At 53.4% G+C, this 17,748-nt stretch overlaps 7 protein-coding genes across 7 annotated transcripts; 2 read left to right on the top strand and 5 right to left on the bottom strand.

Annotated features, from left to right (window-relative positions):
- Positions 1-356: 356 nt before the first annotated feature.
- Positions 357-941, bottom strand: ASPACDRAFT_41667 (uncharacterized protein; the record flags this gene model as incomplete). Its single annotated transcript, XM_020200973.1, has 1 exon — positions 357-941. The coding sequence occupies one exon, from the start codon at positions 939-941 to the stop codon at positions 357-359; it is 585 nt and encodes a 194-aa protein (XP_020057746.1).
- A 2,247-nt stretch (positions 942-3,188) lies between these two features.
- Positions 3,189-5,632, bottom strand: ASPACDRAFT_1854782 (putative nonsense-mediated mRNA decay protein Upf3). The gene is made up of 2 exons (XM_020197403.1): positions 5,190-5,632; positions 3,189-5,133 (listed from the first exon to the last, which is right to left on the bottom strand). The coding sequence occupies exons 1-2, from the start codon at positions 5,438-5,440 to the stop codon at positions 3,660-3,662; spliced, it is 1,725 nt and encodes a 574-aa protein (XP_020057745.1). The 5' UTR covers positions 5,441-5,632; the 3' UTR covers positions 3,189-3,659.
- Positions 5,633-5,850: 218 nt separating this feature from the next.
- sitA (TOR signaling pathway phosphatase SitA) lies at positions 5,851-7,538 on the top strand. Its single transcript, XM_020204892.1, has 4 exons — positions 5,851-6,101; positions 6,168-6,561; positions 6,627-6,958; positions 7,017-7,538. Exons 1-4 carry the CDS (start codon positions 5,948-5,950, stop codon positions 7,304-7,306), a joined length of 1,170 nt encoding a protein of 389 aa, XP_020057744.1. The 5' UTR covers positions 5,851-5,947; the 3' UTR covers positions 7,307-7,538.
- Positions 7,539-7,853: 315 nt separating this feature from the next.
- Positions 7,854-10,313, top strand: ASPACDRAFT_116122 (putative phenol 2-monooxygenase). The gene is made up of 5 exons (XM_020195961.1): positions 7,854-8,522; positions 8,592-9,479; positions 9,531-9,705; positions 9,753-9,869; positions 9,923-10,313. The coding sequence occupies exons 1-5, from the start codon at positions 8,007-8,009 to the stop codon at positions 10,030-10,032; spliced, it is 1,806 nt and encodes a 601-aa protein (XP_020057743.1). The 5' UTR covers positions 7,854-8,006; the 3' UTR covers positions 10,033-10,313.
- On the bottom strand, positions 10,281-11,321 carry ASPACDRAFT_1887069 (NUDIX hydrolase; the record flags this gene model as incomplete). Its single annotated transcript, XM_020198444.1, has 1 exon — positions 10,281-11,321. The coding sequence occupies exon 1, from the start codon at positions 11,166-11,168 to the stop codon at positions 10,281-10,283; it is 888 nt and encodes a 295-aa protein (XP_020057742.1). The 5' UTR covers positions 11,169-11,321.
- A 623-nt stretch (positions 11,322-11,944) lies between these two features.
- ASPACDRAFT_26387 (uncharacterized protein) lies at positions 11,945-13,375 on the bottom strand (the record flags this gene model as incomplete). The annotated part of the gene is made up of 2 exons (XM_020199417.1): positions 11,945-13,210; positions 13,328-13,375. 2 exons carry the CDS (start codon positions 13,373-13,375, stop codon positions 11,945-11,947), a joined length of 1,314 nt encoding a protein of 437 aa, XP_020057741.1.
- A 1,856-nt stretch (positions 13,376-15,231) lies between these two features.
- Positions 15,232-16,445, bottom strand: ASPACDRAFT_77153 (putative dipeptidase). The gene has a single exon (XM_020204891.1). The coding sequence runs from the start codon at positions 16,236-16,238 to the stop codon at positions 15,351-15,353; it is 888 nt and encodes a 295-aa protein (XP_020057740.1). The 5' UTR covers positions 16,239-16,445; the 3' UTR covers positions 15,232-15,350.
- Between the last annotated feature and the right edge of the window lie 1,303 nt (positions 16,446-17,748).

Raw genomic sequence — 17,748 nt, 5'->3', positions numbered from 1 at the left:
CGGGTAACGGCAATGGCTGACCCCACACTGCGATAAGCCCGATAAGCATGTTATCGTTGCTTCCACAGTTTACAGTGCGTACCTCCTTCTACTGTTATGAACAATTAAAACTGGTCAACAGATAAATTCACAACTAACTAAATCTCATATACCAGATACATGCTCAAGAGAGGGACAGTTTGCGGGATCTCAAATCCAAGCTGGTAGAATCAAACAAACAAAAAACAAGACTGCAACGGCCCTTCTTCGTCCTGCGACGCAGCAACGCTGCTTTCAGTCGGTGTGGATGGTGCTTCGACATCAGCTCAAGCCATCTAGGCTATCTCGCCTGATTAGAGCATCCTCGCGTACTTCTTCTATTTCTCACTCGCACACTCCTTGGCGAAGGTGTCAATGTAACTCGGAAGAAGCTTCTGCCAGACGGTGGCGTCCGAGTCAAGCTCCTTGATCTTCTCACATTTGGCCTCGGTAATGTTGAGGGAGCCAGATTGCAACTGACTGAGGTGGCTCTTGAAGATAGGTTCAGTGGCCTGGAAGGCACAGAAACCATAATCGACCAGCCCCTGGATATCGTTGCAGAGGGGCTTGTTGCCCTTGGCGGAGCAGCTCTTCTCGACGGCGGCAACGGCCTGGGTGTGGAGCTGCTTGAATTGCGCCTGCTCAGTGGCAGAGATACCCAGCTTCTGATCCACGTCCTGGATGAGCTGCGGGAGGACCTTATTTTGGACGTAGGCGTTGTGCTGGTTGATCGTGGCGGTGCAATTCTGCTCACATACTTCCTTGTGGAAGTACTGCAGGAGCTGCAAAGGCTTGTTGCCCAGGACCTTGGGGATCTCCAAGCAGCTCTCCGGGATGCTGGGCAGAGAGGGAAAAGCAGCAGCGTTGGCGGCCGAGATGACGGTGGCAGCCACCACGACAGACGAGGCACTGATGAGCTTCATTTTGGAGGGTGGAGGTGGGAAGAGACTTGTAGAAGATTTGGTTTGCTAAAGACTGTTTAGACAATTGAATTGGATTGGATGCTTGTTGATGATATCCTGAAGGTCAGCAGAGAGGGTTCTTATATATCTTCCACGGCCATAAGCCTGCCCCGAGGTCATACAATGTAGAGTATCCTCCATCATGCTACACACATCTGCTTGGGATCCGAAGCCCGATTGAATTTTTCTTGTTGTTTGAGGGTTTGTTTCAACCTGCATTGTCCCAGCACTACCAAGCATGATGCCTGGTGCAAGTCTAAGCATCGCGGATCAGTCCGAACTCTGCTCCACAAGAACCCAAGAATGAGTCGACCCTGATCGGAACAAACAGCCACCAAGGGTAGCCCGGACCCGTTGTTCGACGCCATGCGGTGAAACTGGCGAGGTGGAAGCGGCTGATCGGCGTTTCGACCAAAAATTGAAGATGACGGGAATATTCCAGAGAACCTACTATGTCTGGACGGTTGATTTGGCCGCTGCACTAAATCGTTTGAGGTGAGATCATACTTTGCATGAACCGAGGCACAGTTGGTTCTTTCAATTCTCTCAGGGTTCCCCGACGCGTCCACGGGAGATCGCTGGAAGATGGGAAATTCTCTAACAAAGGCCGAGATTCAGCCAGGCCGACCTTTAGCCCTGATGTAATCTGCACCGCTCCGACTGGCACACGAAACCAAAGATCGTCAGCCCTTGTCTGATGTTGATGATATTGTGCTGGGTTGATGGTATAGAATTGATACATCAGTTGCCGAAGTGGCCGAGCCCCCAACCGTGCGCACAGGGTTCAATAACTGAGGTGCACCGTCATGATCCAGTACCTGAAACATGAATCATGGTCAATATGTCAATACCGACTCTAAGAGCCGGCCTCAACCTCCCAGGCGACAGAAAAACAATCCGTGCCAATTTCCTAGACCGTCACTGGCAACTTTCGAAACGTCAAGCGGGCCATAGAGCAAGCGTGGCCTTGCGCCGATGACGGCGTTGATTTGTACCGAGGCCAAGGAAACTCAAGGCCACTTAGGAGACTTCTAGATGTGACATGGAACTTCGAATGAAGACCCCTCTCGTTGCAGGGCCGAGGACTTGCACCAAATCGATTAGGCGGGCCATCAACACTCTGCACTGCAGTGGGGAGTAACCAGCAGAGTGCCTCGGGATAGCTGCCTCAGGCATGACGTAGTGCCTTGCTTAGCCAGGCAACAACCACAGGCCACATCCCATTACCTAACGAAAAAGAGAACCACGACTCACCGGCGAGAAAATCCAGGTACCGACACAAGCGAACCTAATCAAAGCCAGAAGCTGCGGGAACACGCAAATTTTCCAGGGCCCGCATTGGCTCAACCAAAAACCCCCAAGCAAACACAGCAAACCCACCTGACCTCGCTTGTGGCTAGCGCGGCCGCCCCCCCGACCACCACCATATAAAAACCTCCTCACCCCCCAACTATTTTGAAAATCAAGCGACTCTACGTGAGTGATCCCTCCCCCTACCTTGAGCATTCTTCCCACAGGATCGCTCCAGCAACAACCATCCCACAAACAGTCTCACTAACCATCTTCTCCGCCCACAGTTCAAAGAATCACTTTAGAGTAGACGTCCCACCTCTGAGCTCTTCTAAAGAGCCACAGAATCCTCACCCTTGCTGATGACTTCTATGTCCTCGATGCCCTAAAGTGAAGCCGTTTTTACTTCCGACTCGACCTTGCTTGTCGCCGCGCTCTGTTACGACTTGTCTTCGGACGGGCTTGTTCCGGGCGATTGGTCTTGCTTTTGGTCCAGGGAGTGGTGATGATCTTTACCTTGTCGTGACGTCTTGACTTCGGTCGGTCTGACTTGGTGGGCGTCGAGGAGGTCTGAAAGGTGTCTACCCCTCTTTTTACACTTTATGTTGGTGTTATATCATTAGAGGTTCGAGGTCTTTTTGCTCAAACTTGTCTGCTGTTATGGATTCAATTCAAATTATCATTGGTCATCAAATACGCATCTTTCCACCTATTGTCGTAAACTTGTGTGTAGCGCGTTGGCGACCATCGTCGAGGTCACCGTAGAATTATTTTATTCTCTCAAGGCCGAGCCCTTTGCTGCCTGTATAGTCTAAACCGTTTCTTTCGCGAATCACATGAAGACAACGACTGCTCATACGCTTCAATGCTTACCGACTACGAAGGGATTGTGAAGGCTGCATGTACCTTCGTCTGCATACTCGGTATTCTCTTTCATTATTCATAGATATGTAGCAAATAAGAACACCGCAGTGTGTTGATGTCACGTCGGATCGTTTCTTCCTGAACCAAAACAGTCTGCTTGTATAGAACAAGCTTCGCCAGGAGAGGGTGTGTCCATGGTAACCACTGCAGCTTACCGAGCAGATAGCCTCTGGTTGACGGAATCATGGCCGTTAACAGCAACTTCTCACGTCCCAAGGCCGGCAAACACTAATGCCGTATGTGTGTGTGTGCATGCAGAGGGGCCTCCGGCATCCCAGCCTGATGGATCAGGTATGATAGAAACCTGGCGCCAGATGCTCTGTGCATGTGAACAGGTTGAAGGTCCCGTCCAGAAAGCGAGTCGTCCATGTGTGATCTGTGAGACTCATGCGCGTTACCCAACAACATCGAGACGCTATCGCTCTAGATGATCTTTGCAATCGAGTACAGCACACCCCTCGCCTCTTACTTGCCGTCCGCATTTCCCTTGTTCTCAGAGTTGTTGCCGGCGTTGGTATTCGCATTGCCGCCGCCGTTACCCTTCGAGCCGCCTTTGCCTTTGGAGCCTCGACCACCACGCGGTCCTCGGGATGAGTTTCCTCCGGATCTGCCCTCGGTGGCCTTCTCGCCCCGGCTGTTATTGGCGTTGCCTCCCGCAGTAGACTGCTGCGATTCACCCCCACGACCTTTTCCGCGACCCTTCTCACCGCCGGGGTTTGCCTTTCTCTCCAACACAACCACCTGACTCTGGGCGACGGTGACGGGGCTTGCAGCAATAGCTTTCTGGAGTCCGTCTGGCTCAGCGAAATCGACATAGCCGAAGCCCTTCTTCTTGTCGATTTCAACCTTCAGGACTTTACCAAAGGGAGCGAATGCAGTTTCCAGCAACGGCTCAGTGACACCTTGGGACGGGTTGGCGTGCTTCAGGAAGGCTTGGGTGGCGGTGGCTGCCGGGCCGGCCGATGCTTGTTTTCCTTTGGCGGGCTTGGAAGGTTTCGGGGTTGTGCTGACGGGAGGAGTGCCCGCTTCCGATGGCTCGTTGGGTTGTTGCTGAGCGTGGCCACGATCCCGACCCCTGGAGTTCTGCGAAGAATTGGCACCCTTCGACGACCTGCTGGAGACCTCCTTCTTTGGCGGTTCGGGGGTTGCGGCGTTGACTTGTTCCTTCTTCGCGGCGTCGGAATCCACAGAGGCACCCTTTCCGCCGCGTCGACGGCCGCCGGATGGAGCTAATCCAAGATCGCGCTGGAGAATCTTGGCAGCAGCAGAGATATTACCACGTTCCCTCTTCCGTTCCGTTGATGGCTGGGGTGCGTCCTTGGGTGCGTCCTTGGAGGCGGACGACTTTGCAGCCTGCTTGGATGCGACACTAGCGGCCTGCTTGCTCGCCACCTTCACAGCTTCCTTGGTAGCTCTGTCGGACCTGCTCCTCCTATCCGACTTCTCTACAGCGGCCGGCTGAGCGGAGTCTTTATCGGGCCGTTGAAGCAGCCTTTTTGCCTGGACCTTCTCCGACTTCGAATCCTTGTCTGACTTGTGGCGGGAAGACTTGCTGGACTCCTTAGCTTTGTTGGCCTTCTTATCCTTGATATATTGAACCAAGGGCGTAATCGTCACCGAGTCTTTCTTGTCCTCTGCATCGGCAGCCGAGTCAATCGCAGCTGGCTTGGTTATCGGCTGGGTAAGACTCTCGAGGAAGGCGATGAAATCGGGATCCTGATCAATAGTTCCCTGGCGAGCATCCTTGCGCGAACGACTGCCGGGGATCTTGGCGAACGGCGCAAACTCCAACGAGGGTGGTCCCAGCAGCACAGGGTCATTGAAAGTGTTGCGCGTATCCTGGAATGGCGTTTGGCGAACCTGAGTGGAAAGCGGCAGGGTATAATCGTTCGAAACGACGTGGATGTAGGCTCGCGAGGGCCGAGAAGGTTTGGCTGGACTGTTTGCAACCGTCAAGTTAGCGAAAGGATGAGCCCATAGCAAAAAGAACCTTACTCTTTGGACACTTTCCCCGGCTTGTAGAGAAACCAATCGACCTTTCCAGCTCCGGTCTTCCATTCGGGGCCGAGAGCTGTCTCGAATTCGGCTTTGGTCAACCCTGGCGGAAGCCGTCTGATGATGAGCTTCAGTCGCGGCGCTGGAGGCTTGGGAGCTTTTTTAGTTGTCGCAGAAGCAGTCTTTTGAGTCGCAGCCACCGGAATTTGCAGGACGCCTCCTGCAGACTTGCCGTTTGGGGTCTGCGTCATGGTGGATATACCGACTCTTTCGGTCTGAGCGACCCCCGCCCTGGCCAAGAGTGCGACCGAAAGAGTAGTTCTTGTTGTGGGACAAGGTGTATTAATTGAGGATACAATGTGTACGCCGGTGATATGTTGAGGGACGTGGAGTCTCGGAATAACCACACCCTTGAGGTTCAGCTCCAGAAATGAGCGGTGTTGTTGTCGTGTGGAAATGTTAAGCTGATAACCATCGGATGGCGAGATCCCGACAGCGAGTGCACGTGACTGGCGGCCATGCCCAACATCAATCACATCTTATTCACCCTGCGGGGAAGAACCCGCTAATGCGCATCCAGCTCAGCATACTTGGTGTGTCCCGGTGTATGCGAGCCACTTTCCTTTAGACCTCCTCGTTGTTCGCTCATTATACCTCCTCACAAGTTGCCCCTCATTTATCCTTTTGTCTTCCTCCTTCCCACCTAGTACCCTTCTCTATCGCGACCCTCTGTCCCGCAGCGTGGCATTAGCAGCATCATGGTTGACAGTAAGGTCCCTCAGCCGGGACCGGCCAAGTTGAAGCGCAATGCAGGCCCCGACGAGTGGCTTGAAGCAGCTAAGGACTGCAAGTACCTTTCCGAGGCCCACATGAAACAACTTTGCGAGATAGTGAAGGAGTTCATGATGGAAGGTAGGCCTTCATCCGAGATCGGCCGCGTTCCTGGAGGCAGAGATTGACGCAACCGCCCGTCCCTAGAATCGAACATCCAGCCCGTCTCAACCCCGGTCACAATCTGCGGAGATATCCACGGCCAATTTTACGATCTGCTCGAACTATTCAGGGTCTCCGGTGGAATGCCTAATGAATCCGAAGTCGAACCGCCCAAGACATCTCCCTCAGTCATCACGTCCGAAGATATTGAGCCCCCATCCACCATTAGTGACCCCAAGCTACGGAAGAAGCTCAGAAATTCAGGAGGTGGGGAAGGCGGCGACGACACAGTCTCGGTCAGCAGTCAACGGGGTCGATCTTCGAGCGCAGGGTCGAATGAGGTGACTCTGAACCGCAATTTCGTTTTCCTTGGCGACTACGTCGACCGAGGGTATTTCAGCTTGGAGACCCTGACGCTCCTACTCTGCCTCAAGGCTAAGTGAGTGTCATGTGTCTGTCAGTATCGACGATCTTTCGGATCCTAACAGCTACCCCCCTGTTTAGATACCCTGACCGAGTCACGCTGGTGCGTGGTAATCACGAATCCCGCCAGATTACCCAAGTATACGGCTTCTACGAGGAGTGCTTCCAAAAGTACGGCAACGCCTCTGTGTGGAAGGCTTGCTGTCAAGTCTTCGACTTCATGACGCTAGGCGCTATCATTGACGGCAGGGTGCTGTGTGTACACGGAGGACTGAGTCCGGAGATCCGGACGCTTGACCAAGTCCGTGTTGTCGCCCGAGCGCAAGAGATCCCCCACGAGGGTGCCTTCTGTGACCTGGTGTGGTCGGACCCGGATGACGTTGAAACTTGGGCTGTCAGTCCACGAGGAGCCGGTAAGCAAGCACCCTCTGCTCTATCCTTACCGAAACATCGTGCTGACCGTCGATCTAGGCTGGCTCTTCGGCGACAAAGTTGCCGACGAATTCTGCCACGTCAACGACCTGACCCTGATAGCGCGAGCGCACCAGTTGGTGAACGAGGGCTACAAGTACCACTTCACCAACCAGAATGTGGTCACGGTGTGGAGTGCGCCCAACTACTGCTACCGCTGCGGCAACCTCGCCTCGGTTTGCGAGATCAACGACGACCTCAAGCCGACGTTCAAGCTCTTCAGTGCAGTCAGCGACGATCAACGACATGTTCCGACATCGCGGCCGGGCCGCAGCGAATACTTTCTGTAAACTTATGACGTTGCTATTTGATTTATGGGGCATGCTTGGTCTCCGTGGATATCTCCAGGGTTTTAACCGCACCGGCGCTGGCGTTGGGGAGTGAATACAGGATGGTGCTCACGCTCAAGTTGGGTTATGGGCGAAGGGATGGACTGCATACATAACGACCGTGGATCTTAATGAAGTCATTGTTACCAATTCTATAAAGCTTTTTTGTTTCTAGGATACTCGATAGTCTTTGGGGAGGGATGAATTGGATAATCGTTGGCGACTAAACAGATTCCCCCCTAGACAAAGACATGGGCGATTGCATGGTGCATCATTCCTATGAGTGCACAGACCGTAGCGGTAGCATTGACACTTTCTTTCCCTTCCTCATCATGGATCTGACTGCAATTTATCGAAAATAGTCCGGCGAACCCGCAAAATCGCGGAGGCGACAGCGGGCTCCACCTGATTGGAGCACAGCGCGACCGAGGGCCCCGGCTCCTCAACCGAGCCCCGGAACTGATTCCGGGGTACAGCACGGCACCTTGACACTCCGACACCACCCACTCTCAAGCACTGTATACTCTCATCGGGACGCATTCCGGCCACAAGGTATATATCAACACGAACAATGGGCTCGCTCAACCAAGACCCCCTCCCCCTTCCTCCTCCTCCTCCTCCTCCCACCTCATAATACTCTGACACATTCTCCAATAACAAAATGACCGAACAAGTCGACGTCCTCATCTGCGGCAGCGGCTCCGCCGGCCTCTGCGCGGCGACCTGGCTAGCGCGCTACGGCCTGCGGTGCAAGGTGCTGGAGCGGCGCGAGGGCCCGATGACCATGGGCCAGGCGGACGGGGTGCAGTGCCGGACGGTGGAGATCTTCGAGAGCTTCGGGTTAGGCGACGAGCTGCTGCGCGAATCGTACCACGTGCTGGAGGTGGTGTTCTGGGCGGACGAGGATGGGTCCGGGCGGATTCGCCGCACGGGCAGGACGGCGGACACGCAGCCGGGCCTGTCGCATCAGCCGCACGTCATCCTAAACCAGGCGCGGATCAACATGTTGTTGATCGAGGCGATGCGGCGGTTCAACGGCCAGGAGATCGATTATGGGTATACCGTGCAGGGGGTTGAGGTGGATAGTACCAAAGTCAAGGATCCCGAAGCGTACCCGGTTACGGTGACGGCGGAGAAGGCTGGGAGGGTGGAGAGGTTTGAGGCGAAGTATGTTATGGTATGTATCTTCTTGTGGGGACACATTGGTGAGGTGGTTGGGATGGGGGCTGATCTTGCGATGATATAGGCATGCGATGGTGCGCATAGTACCGTGCGGAAGGTATTGGGCTATAACATGGTCGGGGATAGTACGGACGCTGTTTGGGGCGTGATGGATATGGTTCCCCGCACGGACTATCCCGATATTCGGAAGAAGTCGACGATTCGCTCGAAAGCAGGTAACTTGTTGATTATCCCTAGAGAAGGGGACAGCGACAACCTGACGCGGTTCTACATCGAGCTCCCGGCGGGAACCAAGGCCAAGGATGTCAGGCTGGAGGATCTGCAGCAGGCAGCGAAGAAGATCTTGAGTCAGTATCGGATCGAGTTCGTCGAGACGGTGTGGTGGTCGGCGTATGCGATCGGCCAGCGTCATGCGGACTGCTTCCACAAGGACTACCGCGTCTTCCTTGCGGGAGATGCCTGCCATACTCATTCTCCCAAAGCCGGGCAGGGAATGAATGTCAGTCTCCAGGATGGGTACAATATGGGCTGGAAGTTGGCGTCGGTTTTGAAGGGGCTGGCCCCCCCGTCTCTGCTAGAGACGTACGTGCTGGAGCGGCAGAAGGTGGCGATTGATCTGATCAACTTCGATCGATACTTTGCGAAGCTCTTTTCGTCCAAGGGGGACGCATCGCCCCAGGAGTTCCAGGAGGGGTTCATCAAGTCCGGGAAGTATACGGCTGGTCTTACGGCCAAGTATGACGAATCGTCTATTACTTCCGACACGGAGGTGTCGAAGGAGCTCTCGACGAATGTCGTCGTGGGAATGAGGCTGCCCAGCGCACAGGTGGTGCGCTTCTGCGATTCCAAGCCGTTGCAACTCGCTACGACTTTGAAGTCGGATGGCAGGTGGAGGGTCATCGCCTTTGTCGGTGATCTCAGTATTGCCCAGAACAAGACCAGATTGGATGCTGTAAGTGATGTTTCTCCTCACTGAACTGGGCATCAAATTAACACCATACAGCTGGGAAGCTATCTTAGCTCGAGCGACAGTCCCCTGCAGACTTTCCGTCTGGAGGGAGGCGACGCAGACAGCTTGATCGAGCCGATAATGGTTGGATACGGCCCGCGACACATTGTTGAACTGGAGGAGATTCCCTCATGTTTTTACCCTGTTACCGGCAAGAACCAGACAAGAGGTGAGTCCTCTGGCCCCTTTGGTACATACTTGCTAACAAAGAGAAAGACATTCATAAGATATTCTTCGATGATGAAAGCTACAACAAGGGCCATGGACATGTTTATGAACATCTGGGGATTAGTCCTGAGCGGGGAGCAATTATCATCGTCCGCCCTGATCAATGTGAGTTTCCTTACCTTTACCGTTAACGAAAACAGGCATTGACATAGATCCAGATGTTTCGACAGTGCTCAGCCTGGACGACTATCGCCAGATCGGCCAATTCTTCTCAGGATGTCTACTACCACAAGCAGAACCCAACTCTGTGCCAGAAAGCAAGCTATAGAATCTCAGACGAACTCCCATGATGATAAACCTGTACCATAACCACATCCAAAATACCTACAATGCACATACCATACCATACATCGACCAATCTATAAACGAAGATGCACCCGCAAATAGTACTGTACTTTTCAATCTACCATACACCACAAACCTATCAAGTCCACCATCAAACTCCATCACCACCACCCCATCCCCAATATCCAGAAACCTAACACCCCCTCAACCCCCTCAACACCTCAAACCCCCTCAGCACATCCCCCCTTGCTCATTAATAAACCCCACCCCCAGCCTGCCAGCCCCGCCACTCGCCTTCCTCTTCCTCCCCTTATCCCTCACCACCCCACGCACCTCCCCTTCCCCGACCCACACAAAAGCCTGATGCTCCCCCTCTGCCAATTTCACGGTTGCCTCCCAGCCCGCCGCGACCGCCTCCCGCACCTCCACCAGAAACGTCACCTTGGTCTCCTGCAGCAGCACGCCGCGCTTCATCTTGGTCCACTCGTCGACACAAACCAGATCCACGAACCGCGACACGTGGAACCCCGTCTCCTCGCGGACCTCGCGCGCCACGCCCGCCAGCACAGTGGCGTCGCGGACGGGGTCGATCAGCCCGCCCGGGTTCTCCCAGTGGCCGGGGTAGGAGTCTGTGATGCTGCGTTGGAGGAGGAGGGTTTTGGGCTCGGGTTCGGGTTCGGGTGAGAGGCTGTGGGGCTGGTGGTCGTCGGGGGTCGTGCCAGGGGTTGTTGCGGGGGTGGAGGTTGTGGATGATGTAGTGGATGAGGAGGAGGAAGTCGGGGTCTGTGGGGATTGTGTTGCTGCTGTTGCTGCTGTTGGGGTGGGTGATGAGGGGGAGGGGGATGGGAATGCTGATACAGGCGGAGGTGTAGATGCTGTCGTCGTGGATACTGTCTTCCCTTGCGCTGCTCTTCTTGAGCTCGTTGTAGGAGCAGAAACAGAAGCAGATGTAGTAATCGAAGTCACAGCGTCCGGCACGGTGGTCGAGAAGATGAACGCACTGCCGACGATGTTGTGGAACTGAGGACGGGCGGCCGCGAACGCGGACAGCGGGATGTTGTATTCCTCCAGATGGGGAGGCACAATGTATGGGATTGGCAGTTGTTGTTGCGGGAGCATTGTTGTTGTTGTTGTTGTTGTTGTTGGTGTAGTAGTAGTAGTAGCTTGCGGGTATTGTTGTTGTGGTTGATGACTTGGGCTATACTTCGGTACCGCTGCAAGATATAGACATTAAATAAGTTTCAAAGACTCTAATGTAAAAGTAAAAGTAAATGTATAAGTAGATGTGAAAGTTAAAAAACAAATTCAAAACTACAAGAATCCGACCTGGCATTGCCAGTGTTGATAAACTTTTCCCTCTCACCTCCTCTTCGTCTCGATTCTTTCGGTGTGCATCACAAAAAAGTAAGAAACCACCAGTTGTTGCTTTTCACAATCTGGCGGTCAAGGAAAGATTCACCCGTCCCTTATTTTCCCATCAACATCAACGAAGGATTCAGCTAATTTTAGGCCGATCTGATGGATCTCACTTCTTCAAATGCACCAGTCTTAAAATTCAGAGCAGAAATTCAAGAAAAAAAAATTAAGATTTGGAAAATCAAATTAAGGTGTGACAAGTGACAGTGACAGAAAAGAAAATTGCCATCCATGTTTATTGAGCTATATTATATTCCATGTCCATTCCTCCCTTCCCCTTTCAATTGATCTATCGAAATGGGTTTGTAAATTTCACTCACTCAAAGTATGCCCAATCTTTTGGTCCAACACCACCAAAACAACACTTTGTGTCCTAATTTGTTGTGTTTCTGTTTCTCCTGTACTTTCGTCTCTTTCCCTCTCTTTGTTTCTTTTTTTCTCATTTATCATTTTTTCATTTTCAGTTTCCTTTTCTCACCTCACACACGATACCAACGCACCATTTCCCTTCCCAACCCAACGGGATCCCTCCACACCGACTTCCTCACCACTTCTTCTGCCTCTCCCTCTTTGGCACATACCACCACATCGGTGAGATTTTTGTCTCGACTCGCCTGTTCACTTTCCTCTTGCAGCTTCTGTTGAACCTTCCACCCTCGCACAAACCACAAACATAGCGCCGCCGCGATGTAGAGGATCCCCGAGAAGACCTGCACCGGCTGGTAGGCCGCCGTGCCCCATGCCGGCCGCCGCAGCGCCTGCGCGATCGCCTCGCCAAACGCCCCGGGCGAGATCAGAACGAGCCAGAGGATGCTCAGCGCGCCCGGCAGGTCTTGCAGCCCAATCACCTCGACGATCACGGGGGCCACCGTGGCGAAAAAGGTACCCGACACCATGCCCCCGATCGTTGCGAAGACCGAAACGACCGCCATATCCTGGGCGGGGATCCAGATCGCGAAGCAGAAACCCGCGCACACCAATGACAGCACCGACGCGACGTTCAGCCGGCCCCAGCGATCGCTCAGGAGCCCAATCAGCGGCCGCCCGACTCCCTGGCCCAGATTATGCAGCGCGCCGACCACACTGCTCTGGTGCGACGACAGCCCGATCGAGACGGCGAAGTTCGGCAGGCTGAAGTTGACCGCGACGAACCCGAGCGTGCTGAAGATCGCCCACCCCAGCAGCAGCACGAACTCCGCCCGCCGGAGCAAGGGGAACTGGAACGCCGTGTGCCGGCTCGCCGTCGCCTTGTGGCGGTCGCGCAGGAACGCCGCGCTCACCAGGTTCGCCGTGAGCGACACCAGCGCCAGCGTGCGGTACGTCCAACCCAGCCCGATGTTCTCGATCATCGACTGGATCGCCAGTGAGTAGATGATCCCGCCCGTCCCCGCTCCGGCGGCGGGGATTGCGTTTGCGATGCTGCGTTTGCGCTCAAACCACTGTGCCGGGATGCCCAGGTACGTCATATAGATGACGCCCATGCCGGTGCCGAAACAGACTCCCTGCGCCAGGAAGAGCTGCCAGATCTTCGTGGCGAAGGAGGCCGCAATCAAGCCTCCGCTCTGGATGATGATGCCCCCAATCAGGGTGGCATGGGTGCCGTGTGTGCGGATCAAGTAGACGGTAAATGGGGCCATCAGGTATGCGCAGCCAATCGATAAGCCGCCCACCATTGAATAGGCGAAGGCACTGGTCCCCGGAAATACATTGTTGGTCATATAGTGGGACAGAAAGATCCCATAGCTCTGAAACGAGGGTTAGTTCCTGACTGCAGCATAGAAGACTTATGACATTATCCATGGACTTACCCCATTGATACCCCACGTATTGACTTGCAGCCAGAACACACAAGCCACGACCACCCAGCCATATCCGCCATCGGGAGCTGGCTGTCCATGCTCAATGGTCATATCTTGCTTCACAGTCGACTCCTGGCTTTGGCGATCAGTATCTTCATATTGTGCATCATCCACCCTGCCCCCAATATGCTGCTTGACCTCCTTCTCCTGCATTGGATCCATTCTGGCGAAACACAGCACAAACTATCACGGAATTCCTGTCAGATGTACAGTACATCATGAAACTCCCGGAAAGAAAAACAGCGGCGCGGAGAATTAAATAGCACGAGCATCCGAAGCTCTTGTCAAAAGCTTGCTTCCAAGAGCAAAGGAAAGAAGAGAAAAAACACCGCCGACGACATTCTGCATCCAAAATTCTCCGCACCGAACACGCAGAACAACCTACTCCACAGGGCTGGAATGTGCCCGTTACCAAAGTTGGAAGAAGCCGCCCAGGAGGGAAGCTTCATAGCCAAACGTTCGGACCTCGGACGACATGATTCCTGATTTTGGGGATCCTCCAGATTGCAAGGGAGGTGTAGCGCTTGCGCAATGCGACGAAGGGGCCGAGGTTCTCAGGTGTCTATCTTGCCTCTTGTGGAATATCTCTGGTATGGAAGATGAAGAATGCTGCCATCTCCAGTGGTTGTTGCACATCATCGCCCGAACAGAGCGGTATCCCTTGCTTTCTGGAAGAGCTGATCAACAGAAGGATAAGTTGATCGGGTTCATGAAACGTTGTATGCTGCTATGAATCGGGTGAGGAGAATGGGATCTTGTGTGTTTGGGGATGAAAGCTGGGCCGGCACCTGATCTTCGACCCTTTGCTCCATGAACCATCCATCGTCCCCTGAGTGGGCGGAAAGCACAAGTGAGGCTCGCTTCAAGAGCGTACCTTTCTTTGCGCGCGTCCCATGACATCATAGTGCTGAATCTCCTACTGAGTAGCATGCAGATCTGTGTTGCCCGCCAGGAACACCTTCGCGACCGATTAAGGCATGGCCATTCGAGTCAACAGCCTGCTGCTGACGCAGAAGCCAAGTAGTCTGGTCGGAAAACAGCACCCCAACCCAGATGATGAATCTGATAAGACGACTAAGGCTTATCTCTGCAAAACCCCTCTAGAATGATGATGTCGATGGCGCGAGACAAGCTTCTGACAATGGTCGATAAGACCAGCTCAAAATAGAAGCTCATGGAACCGAACCATTCAGGCAAGCATGCGCGTGCCGCCGGAAGACAGACGTATGTCAACAGGTGGAAATATCCGATCAGACTCTTTTGACACGCGCAAGAACCAGCGCGTCATTGGCATTATGAGATCTACAACCCAGGTGGATGTGGCTGGTTGGCCTCTTCTGCCGCCTTTCTCGATCACCAGCAGGAAGGGCCCATGCCTGCCTGCCTTCAATTGCGATTCCGATTCAAGGTGAGACAAATGTATACACCATGCTCGTCTTGATCGTCCGATGTTCATGTAGGACCTGCCATTCTCCCTTCGGACTCTAGTCATAGATATCCCAGTTCAAGGCTACTGTTGACCCCGCAATGCTGGAAGACGCGCGTCCTTCCAACTTGAAAGTTGTAGAGTGTGAGCAAGAATCTAGGTGGTGATGCTAAGTGTGTTGTGCATAGCATTGGTGTCCCCACCAGCCTGCCTGAATTTAAAGCACAGTGGTTAGTCAGCCTCTGATCGATCTACGCGTACAAACAATCCAGGACCTGACACTCGCGTTGGTCCTTCGACTATTGGTTGAGCTTTGAATCAATTCAAGACTTTCGAGCGAAAATAGTATCGCAAATCTGAATGCGTGATCTATGGTAGGTTGGCAGGTGTGCTTCCACCTCAGGCCGAAAGAAACTGTCACAGTCCCAGATGAGCGTTTCAGAGTCAAACAAGCCTTGCTGGTACGTCATGAAAGCTGCTTCTACTTCAGCTATAACTAAGCAAGTGGAGGTCGAATGTTACCAAATTTGTCCGGTATGGCATGGCTCCCGGTCCAATGAGAGGCGAGACCTACGCGTCGAATAATTTGACAAATTGGCTTCAGGCACGAGACAGGTCATCCTCAGCTGGAAGTGCTCCCTCGGCCCGCAATTGGAGAGCAACGTCATCGACTTCCTTCCAAACTCGCAGCAAATTCCCTCCGGCTACCTTTCCTGCATCCTCATGGCTGACACCTCGCTTCAACAACTCCGCGATTAAGTCCGGATACTTGGACACATCCTCGAGACCCCGGGGAACGGTGGGAATCCCGTCAAAGTCGCTTCCTAGACCAACGTGATCGAAGCCAATCAGTTCGCCGATGTGCACAATGTGATCCACAACGTGCGCCAGGGTGGCAGTCTCGGGCTCAAAATGGGGCAGCCCGTTGGAATCTTCTGAGGCCGTGCACGAAACAAAATCCGGAGCGAAATTGACCATAACCAGTGACCTGCGCGCTCTGACCAGCTCCAAGATATCGTCAGGGACATTGCGAGGGTGAGGACAGACGGCATATGCGGAGCTGTGGCTGAAGATGACTGGCGCGCGGCTGCCGGACCAGTCATCCTTTCCGGCCCCTAAAACATCACGCATCGTGTCTGTGCTCACGTGAGACAAGTCGACAATCATGCCGAGTCGGTTCATCTCGTGCACGAGCGTTTTGCCCGCTTCGCTAACTCCGTGCCAGAGAGGATCCGCTTTCTTGATCCCACCAGCGATCTCAACGAGGGCCGCATCGGCATACCGGTTGTGGCAGTTATGGGTGAGTGTGGCATACGCAACACCACGCGCATGGAAGTCTCGCAATAGGGCCAGCGAGTTACCAATAGAATGTAGCCCTTCCATCCCAAGTGGCGAAATGATCTTCCCATCCCTGAAGGCTTGAAGAGCAGTCGTGCCGTTCGGAGGCGCAGAGAACGTCTCGGGGTAAGCTTGCTGTAGGCGCAGCATAACGTCTACCTGCTCAATTGTCTGGCGGACGCCTGACGGACGCAGTCAGTCACCTTCACCTGCAAGTAGAATCAGACCGGGCGACAACTCACTAGTCGCATAATTGGCGTCGGAGAAATCGGTCCAGTTGGCGGGACACTGGACGAAGACGCTCCAGAAAGTGCCACCGACCCTGCCTTTGGCTAGTCTGGGTAGATCTACATGGCCTACCAAATCGCCTTTGGTAAATGGAGTCTTGAACTCGTCGTCGTAGATGTGATTCTGAAATCTTTCTCGGATGAAAATTGGAAGGTCGTCATGGCCGTCTGTACGAGCACATGTCAGTTATCTACCAGAAACGGGTTGTTGAGAATAGTCTTACCTATGAGGGGTGTTTCTGTCAAGATACGTTCCACTCGCTGCTCGATGGAGAGTGGGAGACTGCATTTCCGAGCACCAATCGTACGGATGTTGCTCAATACAGCCAGAAGGCACGCAGCGATGAGAGTCAGGGCCAAGCGACTCTTGTTGCGTGCGTAGAAAGACCGGGTCTGTGTATGATGTGCGGCACCCGATAGATGCACACCCGATTCAGGATCAAGCTTGGTGTCCATTGTTGAAGGGTAGGAGGGTGGAATGATTGCCTTACAGCAGATCGCTCCGTTTCCACTCAGTATTTTGCGAGGAATTGAGGTAGGAGGTCACAAATGAGGAGGTGTTGCGGTGTTACTCAGTACGAAGAAGCAATGCGTTCCTGCATGCTTATCTTCAAGCACGGCACAGCTAAAAAAAAGACAATCGCTCGGTGACCTATGGAGACTGACCTGTGGAGACAGACAAGGAAACTTTTCTATACAGTTTGAAGGCAACAAGATTTTATCTGTAACCTTTGGAAGAAGAGAAAGGCAGTGTCATCACATCAGATCCAAAGGAATCGTCGCCATACTGCTCTCCATTTAATCTAGACGTTATCAGCGCCGAAAGGGAGATGGATGACAAATCACCGCGATTAACGTAATCGGTAAGCGAGCGGAACGCGCAAGCGAGTGGAACGCCCAACTCGTAATTCTGCTTTATATACAAATTTGAAGTCAAATATCAACCTTTTTACACCGTTCAAATTGCCTCTTCTTGGTGTTTTACTCTTGCTGGACACCATGTCCGTATATGACCAACTTTATTACACGAAGAACAGCGAGGTGGCGCGCGCCGGCGAGGCTGTTCCTCGCCGGCCGCAGAATCAGCCCGTTGGATTCCCAAGGCTTCATCTTCCTCACGAGCCCGGCGAAAAAGCTGTATAGCTTCATGAACTGTAGCTCCTTCGAGGCCTGCCAATTGGCGATTACTTCGTTTCCTCTTCTTAGTCTGGTGTTCGTCTGCAGCCCGTAAATCATGATTTTCCTGTTCAAGTAAGGCTGCCCTGTTTAACGCGATTTCGCAGCCTTTGATGATATATGATAATGCAGTTCTCATTGACTCCGGAGGACTTCGTGTACGTTCACGCAGTAATCCTCTCGATTGTAGTTTCATG

The sequence above is a fragment of the Aspergillus aculeatus genome (genome assembly GCF_001890905.1).
Source record: "Aspergillus aculeatus ATCC 16872 unplaced genomic scaffold ASPACscaffold_5, whole genome shotgun sequence".
NCBI lineage: Eukaryota > Fungi > Ascomycota > Eurotiomycetes > Eurotiales > Aspergillaceae > Aspergillus > Aspergillus aculeatus.
The sequence above is the reverse complement of the archived record's forward strand: the minus strand, read 5'-3'. Positions and strand labels throughout refer to the sequence as shown.

Excerpts from the sequence above, each read along its gene's own strand:
- sitA (XM_020204892.1), top strand. The coding sequence starts at position 5,948 with ATGGTTGACAGTAAGGTCCCTCAGCCGGGACCGGCCAAGTTGAAGCGC. Across the intron at positions 6,102-6,167 it reads GAAGGAGTTCATGATGGAAG|AATCGAACATCCAGCCCGTC; the intron begins GTAGGCCTTCAT and ends GCCCGTCCCTAG. Across the intron at positions 6,562-6,626 it reads CTACTCTGCCTCAAGGCTAA|ATACCCTGACCGAGTCACGC; the intron begins GTGAGTGTCATG and ends CCCCCTGTTTAG.
- ASPACDRAFT_1854782 (XM_020197403.1), bottom strand. The coding sequence starts at position 5,440 with ATGACGCAGACCCCAAACGGCAAGTCTGCAGGAGGCGTCCTGCAAATT. Across the intron at positions 5,134-5,189 it reads CCGGGGAAAGTGTCCAAAGA|TCCAGCCAAACCTTCTCGGC; the intron begins GTAAGGTTCTTT and ends GGTTGCAAACAG.
- ASPACDRAFT_77153 (XM_020204891.1), bottom strand. The coding sequence starts at position 16,238 with ATGCTGCGCCTACAGCAAGCTTACCCCGAGACGTTCTCTGCGCCTCCG.
- ASPACDRAFT_116122 (XM_020195961.1), top strand. The coding sequence starts at position 8,007 with ATGACCGAACAAGTCGACGTCCTCATCTGCGGCAGCGGCTCCGCCGGC. Across the intron at positions 8,523-8,591 it reads TTGAGGCGAAGTATGTTATG|GCATGCGATGGTGCGCATAG; the intron begins GTATGTATCTTC and ends GCGATGATATAG. Across the intron at positions 9,480-9,530 it reads ACAAGACCAGATTGGATGCT|CTGGGAAGCTATCTTAGCTC; the intron begins GTAAGTGATGTT and ends AACACCATACAG.